General features: G+C 55.5%; 1 protein-coding gene across 3 annotated transcripts; it reads right to left on the bottom strand.

The window, feature by feature from the left end:
• Window positions 1-4347: 4347 nt before the first annotated feature.
• On the bottom strand, window positions 4348-14725 carry MMAB (metabolism of cobalamin associated B). Of its 3 annotated transcripts, none has more exons than XM_077876020.1 (9): window positions 14536-14724; window positions 13325-13386; window positions 12614-12707; window positions 10618-10675; window positions 8565-8637; window positions 8216-8313; window positions 7782-7866; window positions 6010-6069; window positions 4348-4682 (listed from the first exon to the last, which is right to left on the bottom strand). In XM_077876020.1, exons 1-8 carry the CDS (start codon window positions 14649-14651, stop codon window positions 6014-6016), a joined length of 642 nt encoding a protein of 213 aa, XP_077732146.1. In that variant the 5' UTR covers window positions 14652-14724; the 3' UTR covers window positions 4348-4682; window positions 6010-6013. The 3 variants fall into 3 exon arrangements, with proteins under 3 accessions (XP_077732146.1, XP_077732144.1, XP_077732145.1); XM_077876018.1 differs by having other exon boundaries at window positions 7782-7846; window positions 14536-14722; XM_077876019.1 differs by lacking the exons at window positions 4348-4682; window positions 6010-6069 and adding an exon at window positions 6096-6226 and having other exon boundaries at window positions 14536-14725.
• Window positions 14726-14766: the final 41 nt, after the last annotated feature.

Genomic DNA, 14766 nt, shown 5'->3' with positions numbered 1-14766 from the left:
CCCTCTGCCTGTGTCTCTGCCTCTCTCTCTCTCTCTCTCTCTCTCTCTGTGTGTGTGTGTGTCTCAAGAATAAATAAATGAAATCTTAAAAAAAAAAAAAGAAGAATTAAATGAACTATTGCATGTAAGGTGCTTAGCAAGATGACTGGACACAATTACTACTCAATTTGTGGTCATTATTAATGTTTACTTACTAAATTCTCTTTTGGCCTTAGTTTTCCCATCTGTAAAATGGAGCACTGATCTCTGAGATCCCTTCTGGTTCTCGTTGCTCTGTCACTGAGTATTGAGGCATGGTGTCCCTGGAGCCAGGGCCCCTGGTCTGACTGGGCTCCCACCCCCTCACCACACCCCCCCCACCTGTCTCAGCCTCAGCAGTTCCAAACCTCTGCACCTCACCCAGGCCTGAGCTACTTGAAAGTTCCTTTGTAAAAGAGAAGACACAACTCAACAATATCTACTTTTTTTTTTTTTTTTTTGAGCTGCTACCAGGTGCCAAACCGAGCTTATTCCCCAAACACCTGGAAGCTGAATCATCCCCAGTCATAAAAGATGAAGACAGAGGCTGAGTGAAGTCAAATAACTGACTGAGGTGGCTCAGCCAGCAAGCGGCAGAGCTGGAACTTGAATTCAAATCGTAACAGCTATGAAAACAGCTAACTTGCTGAGAGGATGTGCTAAGCCCCCCCTTTTTTGAGGATTTATTTGAAAGAGAGAATGGAGGGAGGAGTAGAGGGAGAAGGAGAGGATCTCCAGCAGAGCCTGAGCTCAGCATGGACCCCAATGAGGGGCTCGATCCCACAACCCTGAGATCACAATCTGAGCCAAGTTGAACACTTAACTGGCTGTGCCTCCCAGGGGCCCCAACTCCTTTTAAATACTGCTTTATTGAGCTTGGTGGCCTCTATGGGGTAGGTATTCTTGTCACTCCCATTTCACAGATGAAGAAGCAAGTCTGAGAAAGACGGAACAACCCACCCAGAATCATGAAGCTGAGGTTTCAGAGCTGGTCTTAGACCGAGTCTGCCCAGGCTGATGTCCAGCCGTACATTTGACTGGTGTTCACTGCCCTCTCATAAGCGTCGGAGGCCACTGGGCGGCCTCCCCGGCCAGCCCCGAGTGCAGCTGCTCGTACCGGACGCCGGAGCTCCGCAAACCCCAGAAAAGGCTGCAGGAGCAGGCAGCCTGAGAATCGGGTGGGCTCCTGCACAGCGGGCAGAACTGGTTATTTTAAAACAGGGCTTCCGAGGAACTCCTCAAGTTGTATGCACACTGCGAACATGTGTGCACACGTGTCTCGGGAGAGTGTGCACGTACCTTCCATCAGAAGTGTCTGATTCAGGGGCGGTTGAGCATCTGCCTTCGGTTCAGGTCGTGATCCCAGGGTCCCCACAGGCAGCCGGCTTCTCCCTCTGCCTGTGTCTCTGCCTCTCTCTCTCATGAATAAATAAAATCTTGAAAAAAAAAAAAGTGTCTGATTCTGTGGCATGCAAGGGAACACAAGGACCATCCCCGAGGCCTCGGATGTCCCCAACCTGGCTGTTCCCTGCCTCGGGCCCAAGCCTGGCCTTCCACGAGGGACTCTCAGAGAGGGGGACTACACGTCCAGTGGGCTGCAGAGGTGAGTCCTCTCAAATAAGCAAGACTGGGCCAGCTCAGGTCCAGCATCACCGGAGAGGCTCGTGAGCCCAGGCGGAAGGAAGGGAGGGATGAGCCATGAATGGTTCTAGGTACTGAGGTATGTAGCGTGTGTGCGGAATTTATTATACAATGAATTTTATTCAATTAAACTTGAAGTGCGTCTGGATTCTTAAAGGTTCAGTAGTGATGACTGGGACAGAGCGATCATAAAACTGGATGGGCTGTCGGAGGAAGGTGTCGGGGAGGAGGCAAGGGTGACATTGCAGCTGACGGGGGATTCAGATCCGGGACGTTTGTCACGGGGATGTGTTACAAGTTCGGGCTGAGAAAATTACTCGGTGAAAAATGCACATTAACAATAGCCAGGAGATATCAGTTAAGGGAAACTAGGTTGAGAAATGAGACAGCAGAATCTATTAACGTGTGACATTGTTCTCGGCGGCCCAGGTCATGATTAAAACGGCTGTCAAGGGGCGGTGGAGGGGGAGTCGCGGGGCCCCCCACCCAGGACCCACACCTTGGTGCAGACTCCTTGAGACAAGAGGCTTCCCCTCCCCGAGCCGGCTTTATCCCCCGCAGGGTGTGCCTGTTCCGGGGCTGCTGTGAGGTCTGGAGGGGCATGAAGTCTGTGGTGCCCCCAGATTGTGGCCCAGCACAGGGCAGGCCGTCCCCACTGCTGGCCGGCAGGATGATTACGTGCGGTTCTCTCTGACACACGGCCCAACCACCAGCTGCTCTCTGCAAGGGTACTAAACACGTCCTGAGAACCCAGCCTGGGCTAGGGGTAGGCAGGCGAGGCACTTTACTGGGTGCCAGTGTCGGGGAGTGCCCAAACCCCCGGGAATCAAGGTAAATACAATTTTCATGCAGTATTTTTTTAAAAAATCAAAATTATGCAAAAGACTTAGGATCAATGAGGAATCACCAATTTTTTTTAAAGTCATCTCTATGCTCAACATGGGGCTTGAACTTACAACCCCATGATCAAAAGTCACAGGCTCCTCCGACTGAGCCAGCCACGTGCCCTGAGGCATCACAATTTTACGTAAAAGCAGCTCACTTTTTTTTTTTTTTTTTTTCACTGTTTCTTTCCCAACCCTGCACTTGTGTGCAAGGGGGACTATCCCTTGTGAGTGTAGACAGATTGGGCAACACGGGCTTTGTACTTAGTTGTGTGTTTTTACTGTGGAGCTTGGTGTTAATGTTTCAGGCACGGGAGGGATTCTGGTGAGCGCACACAGGGGTGTGCAAAAGGGTCTTCCTTTTGCTTCTGGCTCCACAGCGGCTTTGTACGGCACTGCAGAGCAGCGAACGTTTCACACCAGTCCGTCCCTGGGTGCCCAGAGTAGGCCGCTTCTGTGTTTCCCGGGCTGGCCACACGGGAGGCCCCTCCAGAGCTGCGACGCCTGCCCTGCACCTGGCCCGTTTCTGGGGGCATGTCTGCCGGCCAAAGCGAGGAGGCTGAGGCAGGGCCTGGGAACGTGGAGTGAACTTCAGGCCCGCCCCAGCCCGTCCCAGCAAGGGCTTGTGGAGCCAGGATTTGGCAACAGGCCAGCTGCTTTGTTTCGAAGCCTCACTTGATGCTTCTCTGGTCCTTTGTAGGGTGTCTGACCGTGGCTAGGAAGGAGGGTGGAGTTGTCGTTTCAGCATATACGTCTTGCTCCTTCCAGGAAGATCTGGAGGAGGAGGGGCAGAACGGAGTGGAGCGGGCGCCAGTAAGCTCCTGAGCAAGCTGCCCCCTGGGCCAGCCTGCGTGTCGGAAGGGCAGCTCGTCACCTCAGTCTCTCCTGAAGTGTGGGTGCTTTCAACGCTTTGGGCCCTGCTCACCAGCTCTGAGCACCTGCTGTGTACCTGAGCTGGCGCTGACCGCTGGGCGGGGCTGGGGAGGCCCCGGAGGGACCTCACCTTCGCCCACTCTTGGCTTGGGAAACCCCGGGGACCCAGCAGGATCAGTCAGGGGCACCTGTTCCTGCAGCAAAACTAACAGACACGGTGGTAAGAATGAGAGCCACAGCAGGCTCTGATTGTTTTACCGTCCACGGACCGGCTGGCAAGGCGGCAGCCAGAGTGACACGGCTCCCCGGGCCGAGCAGGGGCTCGCTGAGGGAATGACTGCTGAACTGAGTTCACCAGGCGGCTCGGCCCCAGCACTTCGCAAGAGCCTGCCCTTTTGGAGTCATTTCCTGCAATTAGCAGCGTGCAGCCTTCACATTCTCCGGGCCGCCTCCTTGCCCTGCATAAATATCCCCTTCCCAAGGACACAGCTGGCACTGGCAGTGTCGTTTTCGTGGTTGGGGGTGGGGAGTGGTGACAAGAGAAATAAAATACAGCGGAGGCACGGATCTGAGAGGCCTAAACCAGCAGACAGAAGTCCTCCTCTGAGCGATGCTGTCCCTCTCCCCTCAGCACCCCTAGGGAGGGAGCCTCCCCTCCAGGAGGGGGCTCTCTGGGCTGTACTCCCGCCATGCACCCCAGCTGTCCATCCCCTACAGAGGTGGGACTGGTGGCTCCAAGCGGCCCGAACCTCCAAATCCTGTCTCCCTTCACCTTTATAAATGTGACATTTAAATCCCCCTTGGCACAGCTAAATCACAATTACGCGTCCAAGGGCCTCTGGCACCGTTCCAAATCCTCATGGCACCTGAGCTGGTAGCAGCAGGGCTCTCTCAACACACGCACACGCATGCACGCACGTGTGCACACAGCTCAAGCTTTTCCCACTTTTATTTTTTTCTACGTGGCTCTTCCTTGCAGCAGTCACTTTACCTTCTTTTTCTGCAGTACTGAACTCATTCATTCCCACCCAGGAGAGCCTAGGGGAGTGGGCAGGAGTCTCGTCCAGCGCCCCTGGCGGAGATCTGCAGGGATCAGGACAGGAAGGACAAAGTTTTCACCTCCGAGGGGGCTGCACATCTCCCCTTCTGCACTACTTCCAAGTGCCGCAGGCTCAGGCCGACGGGTCATTTTTCTTGTATATTTTTTCCTGATTCCCCTCTTTCATGGCCACATATCTGGCTAATGTGAAGAGATAGTCGCTGAGTCTGGAAGGGCAGAGAGAAGCAAACGGGAGGATTTGAAATGAGAGGTCAATGCTAACCAGGTCCTTCCCATATTAGCCTTCAAGGAGGAAATATAAATCACCAGCCCTAGGAGCATCAGGCGGGATGGCGGGTGCTCAGCCAACTTGGCCTTGATGGATGGCCCTCCAGGCCAGCTTCTGTGACTCTAGTGCCAGGGCTGGGGTGGTTCCTGCCAGTCAGGCCCCTCCCCAGGCTGGTTTCTGCACCTTCCAGGGACCAGGATGGAGACACCCCAAATGGAGACATCCAGCCTGCCCTTAGGGAGCCTGCAGTGAGTTCAGGAAGCCACCCACCTCTCAACTGTCCCCCACTTTTCCTTGTCACCACCCTCCTCCACCTCTCCTGGCCCCAATCCTATTCTGAGGCCAGTGCCATGCCCAGTCTGGCTGGAACCTTCCCTGACCCACACCCTCCCCGGGATCGAGCCTCCCCAGCAATGCCTGGCTGTCTCTCTGGAGGCAGGGGTTGGAGGGAGCAGTACAAGAGATTCTGCTCTTGGCGTCTCTCGCTCCTGGGGGTGGTGGTGGTGACATACTTGTTTCTCATCTGCTTAGTGAGGCCTTCCTTGCTGAGGAAATGAACTGGCTCAACCCACACAACACTCAGAGACCATATGTTCCCCAAAGGTCACTGCTGTGATGATGATTGGAAGCTTCCTCGCTCCTCTGGGGCCCACCCACCTCCCAGGAAGAACGGAGCTGGTCAGGTCACATCCCAGTGGGAGGAGCAACCACAGTGAGGGGCCAGACCCTGACTGTGAAGTCTCTGGACACCCAGGACAGCTCTCAGGGGCCCCTGGGTTCTCAGCCTGCCCTTGGGCCCTGACCTGGCCCACACTGGAACTGCATGAGCCAAGGCTGGAACAGAATCCACTGAAGCCCTCCCTGGGCCAGTCCAGCTCAGAGGGCACTGAACTGGCTTGGCCTGGCCATTTCTTCTCAGTTCACATAGCCCCGGGGATTTGCAGGGAAGGGCTGAGAGATTCCTGCCTGAGCTCCCTGGTCCTGAAAGTGGGGTCCCTAGCTATACATTGTTCCTTTGTTCTGTTTTGTGTTGTTGGTTTTTATAGTAGGTCTCCCAGTGAGACCTTTACCTCCCCAGGGACAGAGATGGTACCTGCCTTGTTCTCAGCAGCATCCCTGTGGCCAGCACAGCACCTGGGACATCGCAGGTCCTCAGAGGATATGAGAGGAATGAAGAAGTGTGTGGGGCCCCAGGCCTGTGGTTACTTCCCACAAGGGGCCTCATTTTTCAAAGGTGTGAGACCCTCTGAACCCCAGCTAAGTACCTGTTTAAGAACTTGGCCACATTAGCGTTGGTCTCACCCATCTGGACAAGCGGCACCACGCTGGAAGAAGAAACAACGTAGGTCTCTCGTACATTACGGGATTGATGTCCCGGGGCCCCCCCGGGCTGCTTTCACAGCAGCACCTCCAGAGCTCGCAGCAGCCTCCCGGGTGTCCTCGCCAGTCTGGGTACAGACGTCCCACACGGTGGCCTACTTTCTGTTGAGCACCAGCGATGTGGTGGGTCCTTCCTAGGGCCCTCACACCTACCACGTGTGTCACCTCTGCCACAGAACTCTGGCGAGGAGGTACGCTCCCCCAAACCAGGGCTCTGGGCTCGTGGCCCCTGCCACAGGGGTTTTTTCATCCCATAGGCACACCTCCATCTCCCTGCCTGGGGTACTCAGGACCCTTCCTCCACTCGACTGACCCCACTGCTGGGCCTTTGGGTTTTTTGCTATGATGAGCATTGCTGAGGCGGATGGTTTTGTACAAATGACTGTTTCTTCTTTTGAGGCTGGAGCTCTGTTACCCATGATCCATTTGGGGACCATAGGGGCCCAAGAGCGTTTCATGAGAGGTGAGACCTTCATGATGTAGGGCTGTGGACAGAGCTCAGGTTTGGACCAGATGGACCTGGGCTCAAATCTGGACTCTGCTTAGGACCAGCTGGGGGACCGCCCTGGCCATGATGTCACCTCTCTGCGCTCCAATATCCTGACTCCTGTGTCTTGGGTGCTGTTACCAACTCTCTGCCAAGGTTATTGTGAGGCCTCGATGAAATGATGCACAGAAGTGCCCAGCATAGCCCTGCCTACTGTGTCAGGGCGGTGCTTTACTTCCATTTCTCTGGAAAGCTGGGTGCCAGCTGGCCTAGGAGTGGTACGAATGGACACTTTGCAGGGAGCTCTTTTAAAGTTTCTCTGAAAAGCCCGTCGGTAGCTTTTGGGGGCCCCTCCTCTCCCTGACTCAGTCAAGGGTGTGGGCACAGCGCTGGGCTGCTCTGTTCACAGCTACCCCCCTGGGCCCCCCAGAGCCATGTGGGCTCCTCTGGGCCCTTCTCTACTCTATGGCCTAAAACCCATCAATGGCTTCCTGTTGCTCTCAGGGGATGGTGCAGACTCCTCTGCACCTACAAGGCTCTGCTGGGCCTCTGGCCTCATCGTGCCCCACATTCCCTCTCACTCTGGATCCCGACATCCGGCCTCCTCTGTGTCTATTCAGTACGGATGTTGCCTCTGCTGCTGCTGTGCCCTCGCCCTGCACACCATTCCCCCTGCCCCCACTCCTTCCACTCCTGGCTGACACAGTGTGCCTGGGAGAGGCCCTCCTGTGCCCACTGCACCACCCCTGGTGTGGGGTTCTCCCCTCACCTCAGCCCGGCTGCCACTGCCCCACTTACATTAACCCCCAGGAACAAGGAGTCTCACCCGGATCCTCTTGACTTTCATACCACACGAATATAGAATTATAAATAACCAGCTAAACCTGCCAAGGCCCCCTCCTCTCCTCCTACCCTGTTCACCTGTAACCTCTTGTTTCTCCGGAAGCTCAGATCTTGATGTGGTGACATCATCTGTCACTCATCTGCCCCTGGATCACTGACTCCCTTCCGTTCTGCAGGGCTCTGAGGACAGAGCCTGGTATGGTGACGGTGGCAGCTGAAGTCCGTCAGTGGGCAGCTGGATGGCACAGAGCTGACCCCCCAGGCCTGCCTGCTACTGACCCGCCCCACCCCCCCCCCCGCCCTCACCCTCTCCCTCGGCCCCCTTACCGTCTCTCTGCTCGGCGGCACACAGCCCGACAGAAGTGCAGTGCACAGCTGCTCTTGCCCCCTGACTGTAGAAAGTGGGTATTGGCTGGAGTGGAGTGGGGGGAAGGAGGGAAGCGTGGGGGTGCAGGTGTGTCCAGGGCAGACAGGGAGCCCCTTGGACAGCTGGACCAACAGATACATAGGGCCCTGCCCCCCCCCCAAATGGGCAGCATTATGCTTCGAGGGGGCCCTGCACACCCGCTGTGTGACCCCCCCGAAGCCAAAGCAAGCAGGGGTGGGGAGAGGCTGGTAAGGGTCTGGAGGGCACTTGGGAGGCTGGTGGACACCTCCTGTTGCTGGCAAAAATTAAAAAGGGGACTTATTCAATGCCTCTGTGTTTCTGTGAATACACTTGGCCTGTAGCCATCCCCTGGTTGAGACCACTTGGTACCTACCGGCAGAATAAAAGCCGTGAGTGGTGGGAGCTGGTTGGAATATTTGTCAATCCACTGCTCCAGCTCCAGGATGGGCCCTGCCTCAAATGTAGCATGTCCTGAGGAGTTGAGAAGCAGAAGGACACAGCCATGAGGTCCATCGTCCGCCAGACCAAGGAAACCACCCTATGTCTTTTGCCCAGATGCTCTGCAAACCACTCCCACTGGCTCAGGAAGTCCTTCCTTCTTGAGGTCTAAGGGCCAGGCTGCCAGGGGTCCCAGGTGACACCCAGGACAGAGCCCCACCCCCTCAGGCCGAGGCCCCTCCAGGGCCCTCTAACACACGCCATAGGTTCAGAGAGAAGATTACTTAAGTGAGCCTCCCTGGCCGAAGAGTGCGGTGTCGCCAGGGCAGAGCCGACGTCCTGCAGCGAGCACTGGATCTGGGGAAGCAAGAGAAGGTGAGAATGAAGATCCATTCCCAGCGGGCCAAGCAGAGATGACCTGACTGCATATGCAGAGGTGCCGCCTGACACCAGCAAGACGAGCAGGGGCTGACCTGATGGGGATTATCTGAACCTTCCATTAGCCGGCATTTGAAGGCTAACGAATTTTAAAAAGTCCTTCCGAACCTTCTGCATCCGAACCTTGGATGGTGGTTCTGAGCATCCCTAGGTCCCTTGGGAACACCTGGGGTACACAATGAGCAACAATGGGCCCACTGATAGCCCAGTGATGAGTACCTTCACTCTGTCCTCGTCTCCCTTTTGCTTGGACCCTGTGACCCCTTTTCTCCAAACTGATGGCTTTGGTTTGTCTGACCTGTAACAGCTGGGCCAAGTCACCAAATGTGATAGTGCTTTCTGAACTATAAAGGACAAGTATCTGAGAATGTGGTCAGCCCCCATGTGACTAATGGCCCACAGGAGCCTGTGCCAGGGACACCTTCAAACACTGCCCCTGACTTTGTGCCTTGCCAAAGTCCACTTGAGCTGTATGGGGGGCTGTGGGGTGGGCGGAGGTCCGTGACACCTGCTAAGACCGCCCCTATGACAGCAGGCCAGGAGCGGGACATAGGGGATGAGATCAGACACTGCCTGCCCGCAGTGGACTGGAATCCTCCTTGGGCTGCCACTTGGGTGAGTTTCTTGAGCACCTGGTGTCTCTGGGGCTTCTGGTGAGAGGCAGAACAACAATACTTACTACCCCACTGGTTGGCCAACTGCAGCGTTTACCCCCAGGACAGGAGGGAGCTGGCACCAGTTTGGGAATCGGATCGCAGTTTTGCTGATTCCCGGCTGGGGAGCCTGGGGCAAGTGGCCCTTTCAGAGTCTCTGTGTTGCCCATGCAATGTGGACGTTAACCTCCAGCTCACGGGCTTCTGCAGGGAGAGCAGTGTGTGGGCTGCCCAGCACTCTTCCATAGGCCCTGCAAGCAGGCCCTGGTGGGACTCCCAGGTGAAGAAGCCACAGTCTGCACCCTCAGGGGGCCCAGGTCAGTGGGGAGACAGATGGATCAGACATGTGACACCCTCTGTGGTGCCTGCTGTCAGATACGGAAGGGCAGGAGCTGTGGAGACCAGCAGGGGTGCCTAACCCAGCTAGAGGCCGGGTAGCCAGCCAAGGCCCCAGAACAGGTGATGTTGAAGCTGTGACCCAGAGTACAGAGGCCTAAAGCACAGGTAGGTTCGTCACATCACTGCCAGCCTTTTCCCTCTGCAAACTCTGCTCAGAGATGAGCACGACGTCTAGAAAGAACCACGGTGGATGTGAACAATTTTCCATCATGAGGCTGCTAACCAGCCTCCAGTGCACAGAAGGTGCCTCATTCACAGAACGTTCCAGCAACTGAAGCCTCCTGTCCTTCTGCAGCCCCCTCATGGCCCTCTGTCTGCTCCTGTGCATTCTAGGGCAGTGTGCTTGCCTCCACTGTTGAAGTGCTGTCCATGGCTTGGAGCCTCCATGCTTCCTAAGGAGCAGAACACGGAGACTAACGGCCATAAATTCCCCCGGCTGAGGGCTAGCTGACACAGGCCTTCCCGGCTTTCTCCACCTCCAGGCTGCCTATGTCCGGGACCAAGGCATTCTCTGCCGTAGGGGCACCCCTATGCCTGCCAGGAAGTTAGCTGCCTCCCTGGCCTCTACCAACTAGATGCCAGTGACGCCCCACCTCCACTGGGGGACAGAATCGCCCTGGATCAAATCCACTGCTTTACACGTCCCCCTCCCGGTGCTGTCCTCAGCACTGGGAGGGAGGATGATCTGCATCCCCATTTCACAGGTGGAGAAACTGAGGCTCCCAGAGAAAGAGTGATGAGCCCCAGGTGGCAGAGAGAGGAAGACATGGTCAGACGGCAGACCCAGGCATGGCCACCCGGCCGCACAGATGAATATCCCAACGTGGGGCGACACATTGCTACTCACTTTCTGAAGCTCTTCAGCAAAGGGGTGGCCTTTTTCTGTGATGAATTCCAAAGCAAATCTATGAGGAAAAAGAAAAGAATGTGCCTCTAATATAACGTCCCTGGACCCTGCCTTACATAAGGCAGCAAGTTCTCAGGTGGTAGGTCCCCTAGCTAACATAGCTCTAACACACACACTGTTACCTTTCTTGCTGACAGGAAGAACGTCATAAACTTTCATTTGGGTGGGGGGTGTCTGTTGCTCAAATGCCTTTTTCTATACTCGTTACTCGTCCAATGAACACTTCCCTTTTCAGGGCCTACTCTGGCCCGATCTAGGCAACCCAGTGTGAGCGCATGTAACACAGGCTCTGTTTAGCAGGAGATGGAGATGTGCACCGGGTATCACAGGACTCAATGTGAAGTCGCAAACTATCCTTAGTGCTCCAGAAGGAAGGGCCGGAGTCCTAGTCCTGGGAACCTTGGCCTTGGCTGGGGTTCAGGGAGGGATTCCTGGAAGAAGCAGTGTTGGAGGTGGGACTTTGAAGGCTGAGTAGGAGTTCCCTGGGAAGGCAGGTGGGACGAGAAACGTTAAGCACCCCAGGCACAGGAAGGACCCCAGCTTCTGCCTCTCTCCAAACTCTGCTCCCTCTCTCTGTACTATTCAGGGCCTGGCAGGTGCATTCGCAGGGTTCCTTGAGGAAAGGCCGGTGAAGGGACTATGAACAGGGTGTGGGAAGTTATGGAAACTGACAACAGATGGCGAAGATAAGCAAAAATAGGGGTTTGAAGAGGCAAGGGAGGGTCAACGGCGCTACCGACCCACAAGAGCTGGATTCTCAGTGGGGCCACCGCCAGGAGCCATGCAGCTGGCTGCATGAGAGTCACTGGGGAATGGGGGACAGAATGCTCCCACATCTGTCCCCATCACCGTCCCATCTCCTGCTGGTGCCTCCCACTGGCTGGACCCACCTGGAAGCCAGAGGGAGAGGGGACTGGGTGTGTGTGTGTGTGTGTGTGTGTGTCAAAGGGTCACCACGTGATGAAGGCCACCTCCTGGGCACACCAGCAAAGACAAGGGAGAATGGCCTCAAAGGGCCTATGAAGAACTCCCAGTGCACCTTCTTAGCCCATCCTACAGTCAGGACTAAACAGACAAATGTGTCTGTCATCTAGTGTGGGTCTCCCCCTTCGGATGGCAGGGAACGAGTCTGTAGGCCAGTCTGCCTTGAGCACAGCAGTATCCTCCTGCCTGGCACAAAGCAGGCACTCAGGGGCAACCTCACTGAGGGCATCCACATGACGCGGGCCACGTGTGGGCCCCCACCACCTGTAGGAGCCCCTCTGAGGTCTGTCTGCCCCCCAACCGCAGCCCCCTTGGACTGTGCACTCTGCGAAGCCTGTGGGCTGAGGTGCTCTGCTTAGTGGTGCCTGGCACATGGAGATGTTCGCTCACTATCTGACAAAGAGTCCACAGCTTGGTGTCCCTGATCTCCTGCCCACAAAGATGGGGGGGGGGTAGCTTGCCGATGGGCTAATTCTAAACAGCTGATGCTAGAATGCACCTTCATTTCCCCCTGCCCACTTTACCTTGTTCTGCCCCCGACCCCCACCTTCACACACACACCCACAAGTCGGCCTTCTCTACTCTGCTGCCAGGACCTCTGCACCTGTCATTCATTATCTGCCCTGAGTATCTCACCTAGTCAGATGCAGCATTAGAAGCCGCGGCCATGCACGCGCACCTGAAGGGTGGGGGAGCCAGGGATGGAGGGGTGAGGCAGCTTCGTGTGGCGTGGGACAGATGCCAGGCAGGAGCAGGCGGTGCTGGGAGGCAAAGGTGCCCGCAGCCCGGGAGCCTGGTGGCACTGACCCCATGTGCCTGTGCTGCCATGCTGAGGCACGCTCATCGAGGGTTGGCAGCCCCCCGGGGACCAGCCAGCACTCTCAAGAGCTCCACGTGAATTACACTGATGTCAATTCAAACCCAACCTCGAGGCCAATGCTGTCTGCCTTACCCAATAGCTGAACTTAATTCATCTGTAGTTCCCACGGCTTCAAACACTTGGTCATCTTTAGGTCTCCTTTCTCCAGTGAAAGTGCTAGAAAACCCTGTGAAAAAATGTTTAGCCACCCAAATTAAGATTTTTTGGTAGTCCTGATATGCTCTTTTTAAAAAACTTTCCACCTGACATATATCAGGAAAGTGCTCAAACCATAAACATACAAGTTGGGGGCGCTTGGTGGCTCAGTCAGTCACTTAAGTGTCTGCCTTCGGCTCAGGTCATGATGTCCAGGGATTGAGCCCTGCGTGGGGCTCCCTGCTCAGCGGGGAGCCTGCTTCTCCCTCTCCCTCTCTCCCTACTCATGCTCTTTCTCTCTCTCTCAAATAAATAAATAAAATCTTAAAAAAAAATAAATGTACAAGTTGATGAATTGCTACTACCTGAACACACCTCTGTGACCAGCACCCAGATCAAGAAATAGAATATGCTCAGCACCCCTGAAGCCCCCATACAACCCCCTTCAGTTGCAATCCTAAGGGTAACCACTATCCTCACTTCTCTCCCGGTATCTTTGGCATCTTTTAAATATCACACCCCACTTGATGATATTTAGTGAGATCCATTACATAATTTTTAATGATTGTGAATGATTTCGCAGAACTTTAAAATAGCGTTAAAAAGGTGGTTAACCTTTTTTTTTGCATGTTTCACCTGCCCCCCTACCTTTGTCTCCTGTTTTGGTGTATATCTTGGGGATCCTGGGTGTCTTTGAGGAAGACTGTGGCCTGATGAGAAACAGACATCAAGATGTGGTGAGTGGGGATGGCTTGCCCAGGGCGACACCTCCCTCAGTGGGTCACAGCTTGCTGCTTATGGCCTGAGGCGGCACTTACCCCTCCTCTGCTTGGATCTCTGTTGACATCATTCCCCTCCTTTCTTCCTAATTAAGTCCTTTGTGGACAAGCTCTGTGTCTTGCCCGTATATGTATCTGCAGAGTAGCTCATGCTTAATAAACATGGAAAGAGTTTATTGACCCCTTTCCATAACCTCTGCACTGTTCTAACTGGATTGCTGGCATTCATCTCCTGGAATCATCTCTGGAATCTTCCCACAGCCCCAGAAGGTGGGAACTACCTACGACGTTCATTTTACTGTTGAGAAAACTGGAGCTCATGGGATGACTTGCCTTCCCAGGTCACCCAGGAAGGAAACCATAAGGTTGGGATTCATGCCCAAGACTACCTTACTTCACCCAAACTCTATTACTTCCACGCTGACTTGTACCAGCCCAAACTCTTGGCCTCTAGTCCGCCACGCCAGGGCTTCTTGCAGAGAAGGCAATCTGGGCCACTTCCATCCTATGAAGCTCCAAGTAGACCCAGGAATGAAGAACTGCCACAACAGGGTCGGGTTCCGGCATTTTCAAGTAGCAAGGGAACACCTTGAATACGGGCTTCAACACTAAAACGTGGCATCACAAGCTCATTGGAAACGTCCTGTCACTGGATCTATGACGTACACTGACCCAGTTACTCATTCATGCTACTCTGCAGGTCCTGAGGCCCAGGAATGGGGGTGCAAGCTTCAAGGTCTAGGATGACGGCCTCTCCGGATCGTGTTGGCGCGCCTCTGAGTCTTGAGGTATGAGGTGCCTTGGAGGCAGGTCAAACTCTGAATGGAGACCCCACCTGAGCGTGAGGCCGGGCAAGGAGACCTAACTGGCCCCCGTGGATGTGCCTGCCCTGCCTGATGATGAGGGCCGAGGTTCCTTCTCATTTGTACAAAGAACCCTCGGTGTCTGGCCTCCACGGCGCCCACGTGGCCGCGGTGACGTCACGACCAAGAGCGGCTCTCACAGCGGTGTGACGTCACCACGGCGACGACACCGCAATCCACGGCAGGTGTCCAGGTACCCTCCCAGCCAGGCACTCACCCGTCCCCGTCTTCCACGCCCTGGGAGCGGCGGCTCTGGAAACGGGGACACAGTAGCCCACGGGCGCCGACGCCCCCGCGCAGGCCCACGCGGCCTCCCAGGCCCCACACAGCCATGCGCGCGGCTGCTCGTCGGGGGCTGACCCAGCCAGGCTCCCGTCCGGGCACCGCGGGCGACTCCACCTACCGCTGGCCGCGCCACCGTTCCGCCGCCGTTTTCTATTGGCTCGCG

This window comes from Canis aureus, chromosome 27 (genome assembly GCF_053574225.1).
Source record: "Canis aureus isolate CA01 chromosome 27, VMU_Caureus_v.1.0, whole genome shotgun sequence".
Lineage (NCBI taxonomy): Eukaryota > Metazoa > Chordata > Mammalia > Carnivora > Canidae > Canis > Canis aureus.
The sequence above is the reverse complement of the archived record's forward strand: the minus strand, read 5'-3'. Positions and strand labels throughout refer to the sequence as shown.

Coding starts and splice junctions, on each gene's coding strand:
- MMAB (XM_077876018.1), bottom strand. CDS start 14,651: ATGGCTGTGTGGGGCCTGGGAGGCCGCGTGGGCCTGCGCGGGGGCGTC. Junction 8,638..10,617: donor TTGCTGAAGAGCTTCAGAAA/GTGAGTAGCAAT, acceptor TTGCTTCCCCAG/ATCCAGTGCTCGCTGCAGGA. Junction 7,847..8,215: donor TCACGGCTTTTATTCTGCCG/GTAGGTACCAAG, acceptor CACTTTCTACAG/TCAGGGGGCAAGAGCAGCTG.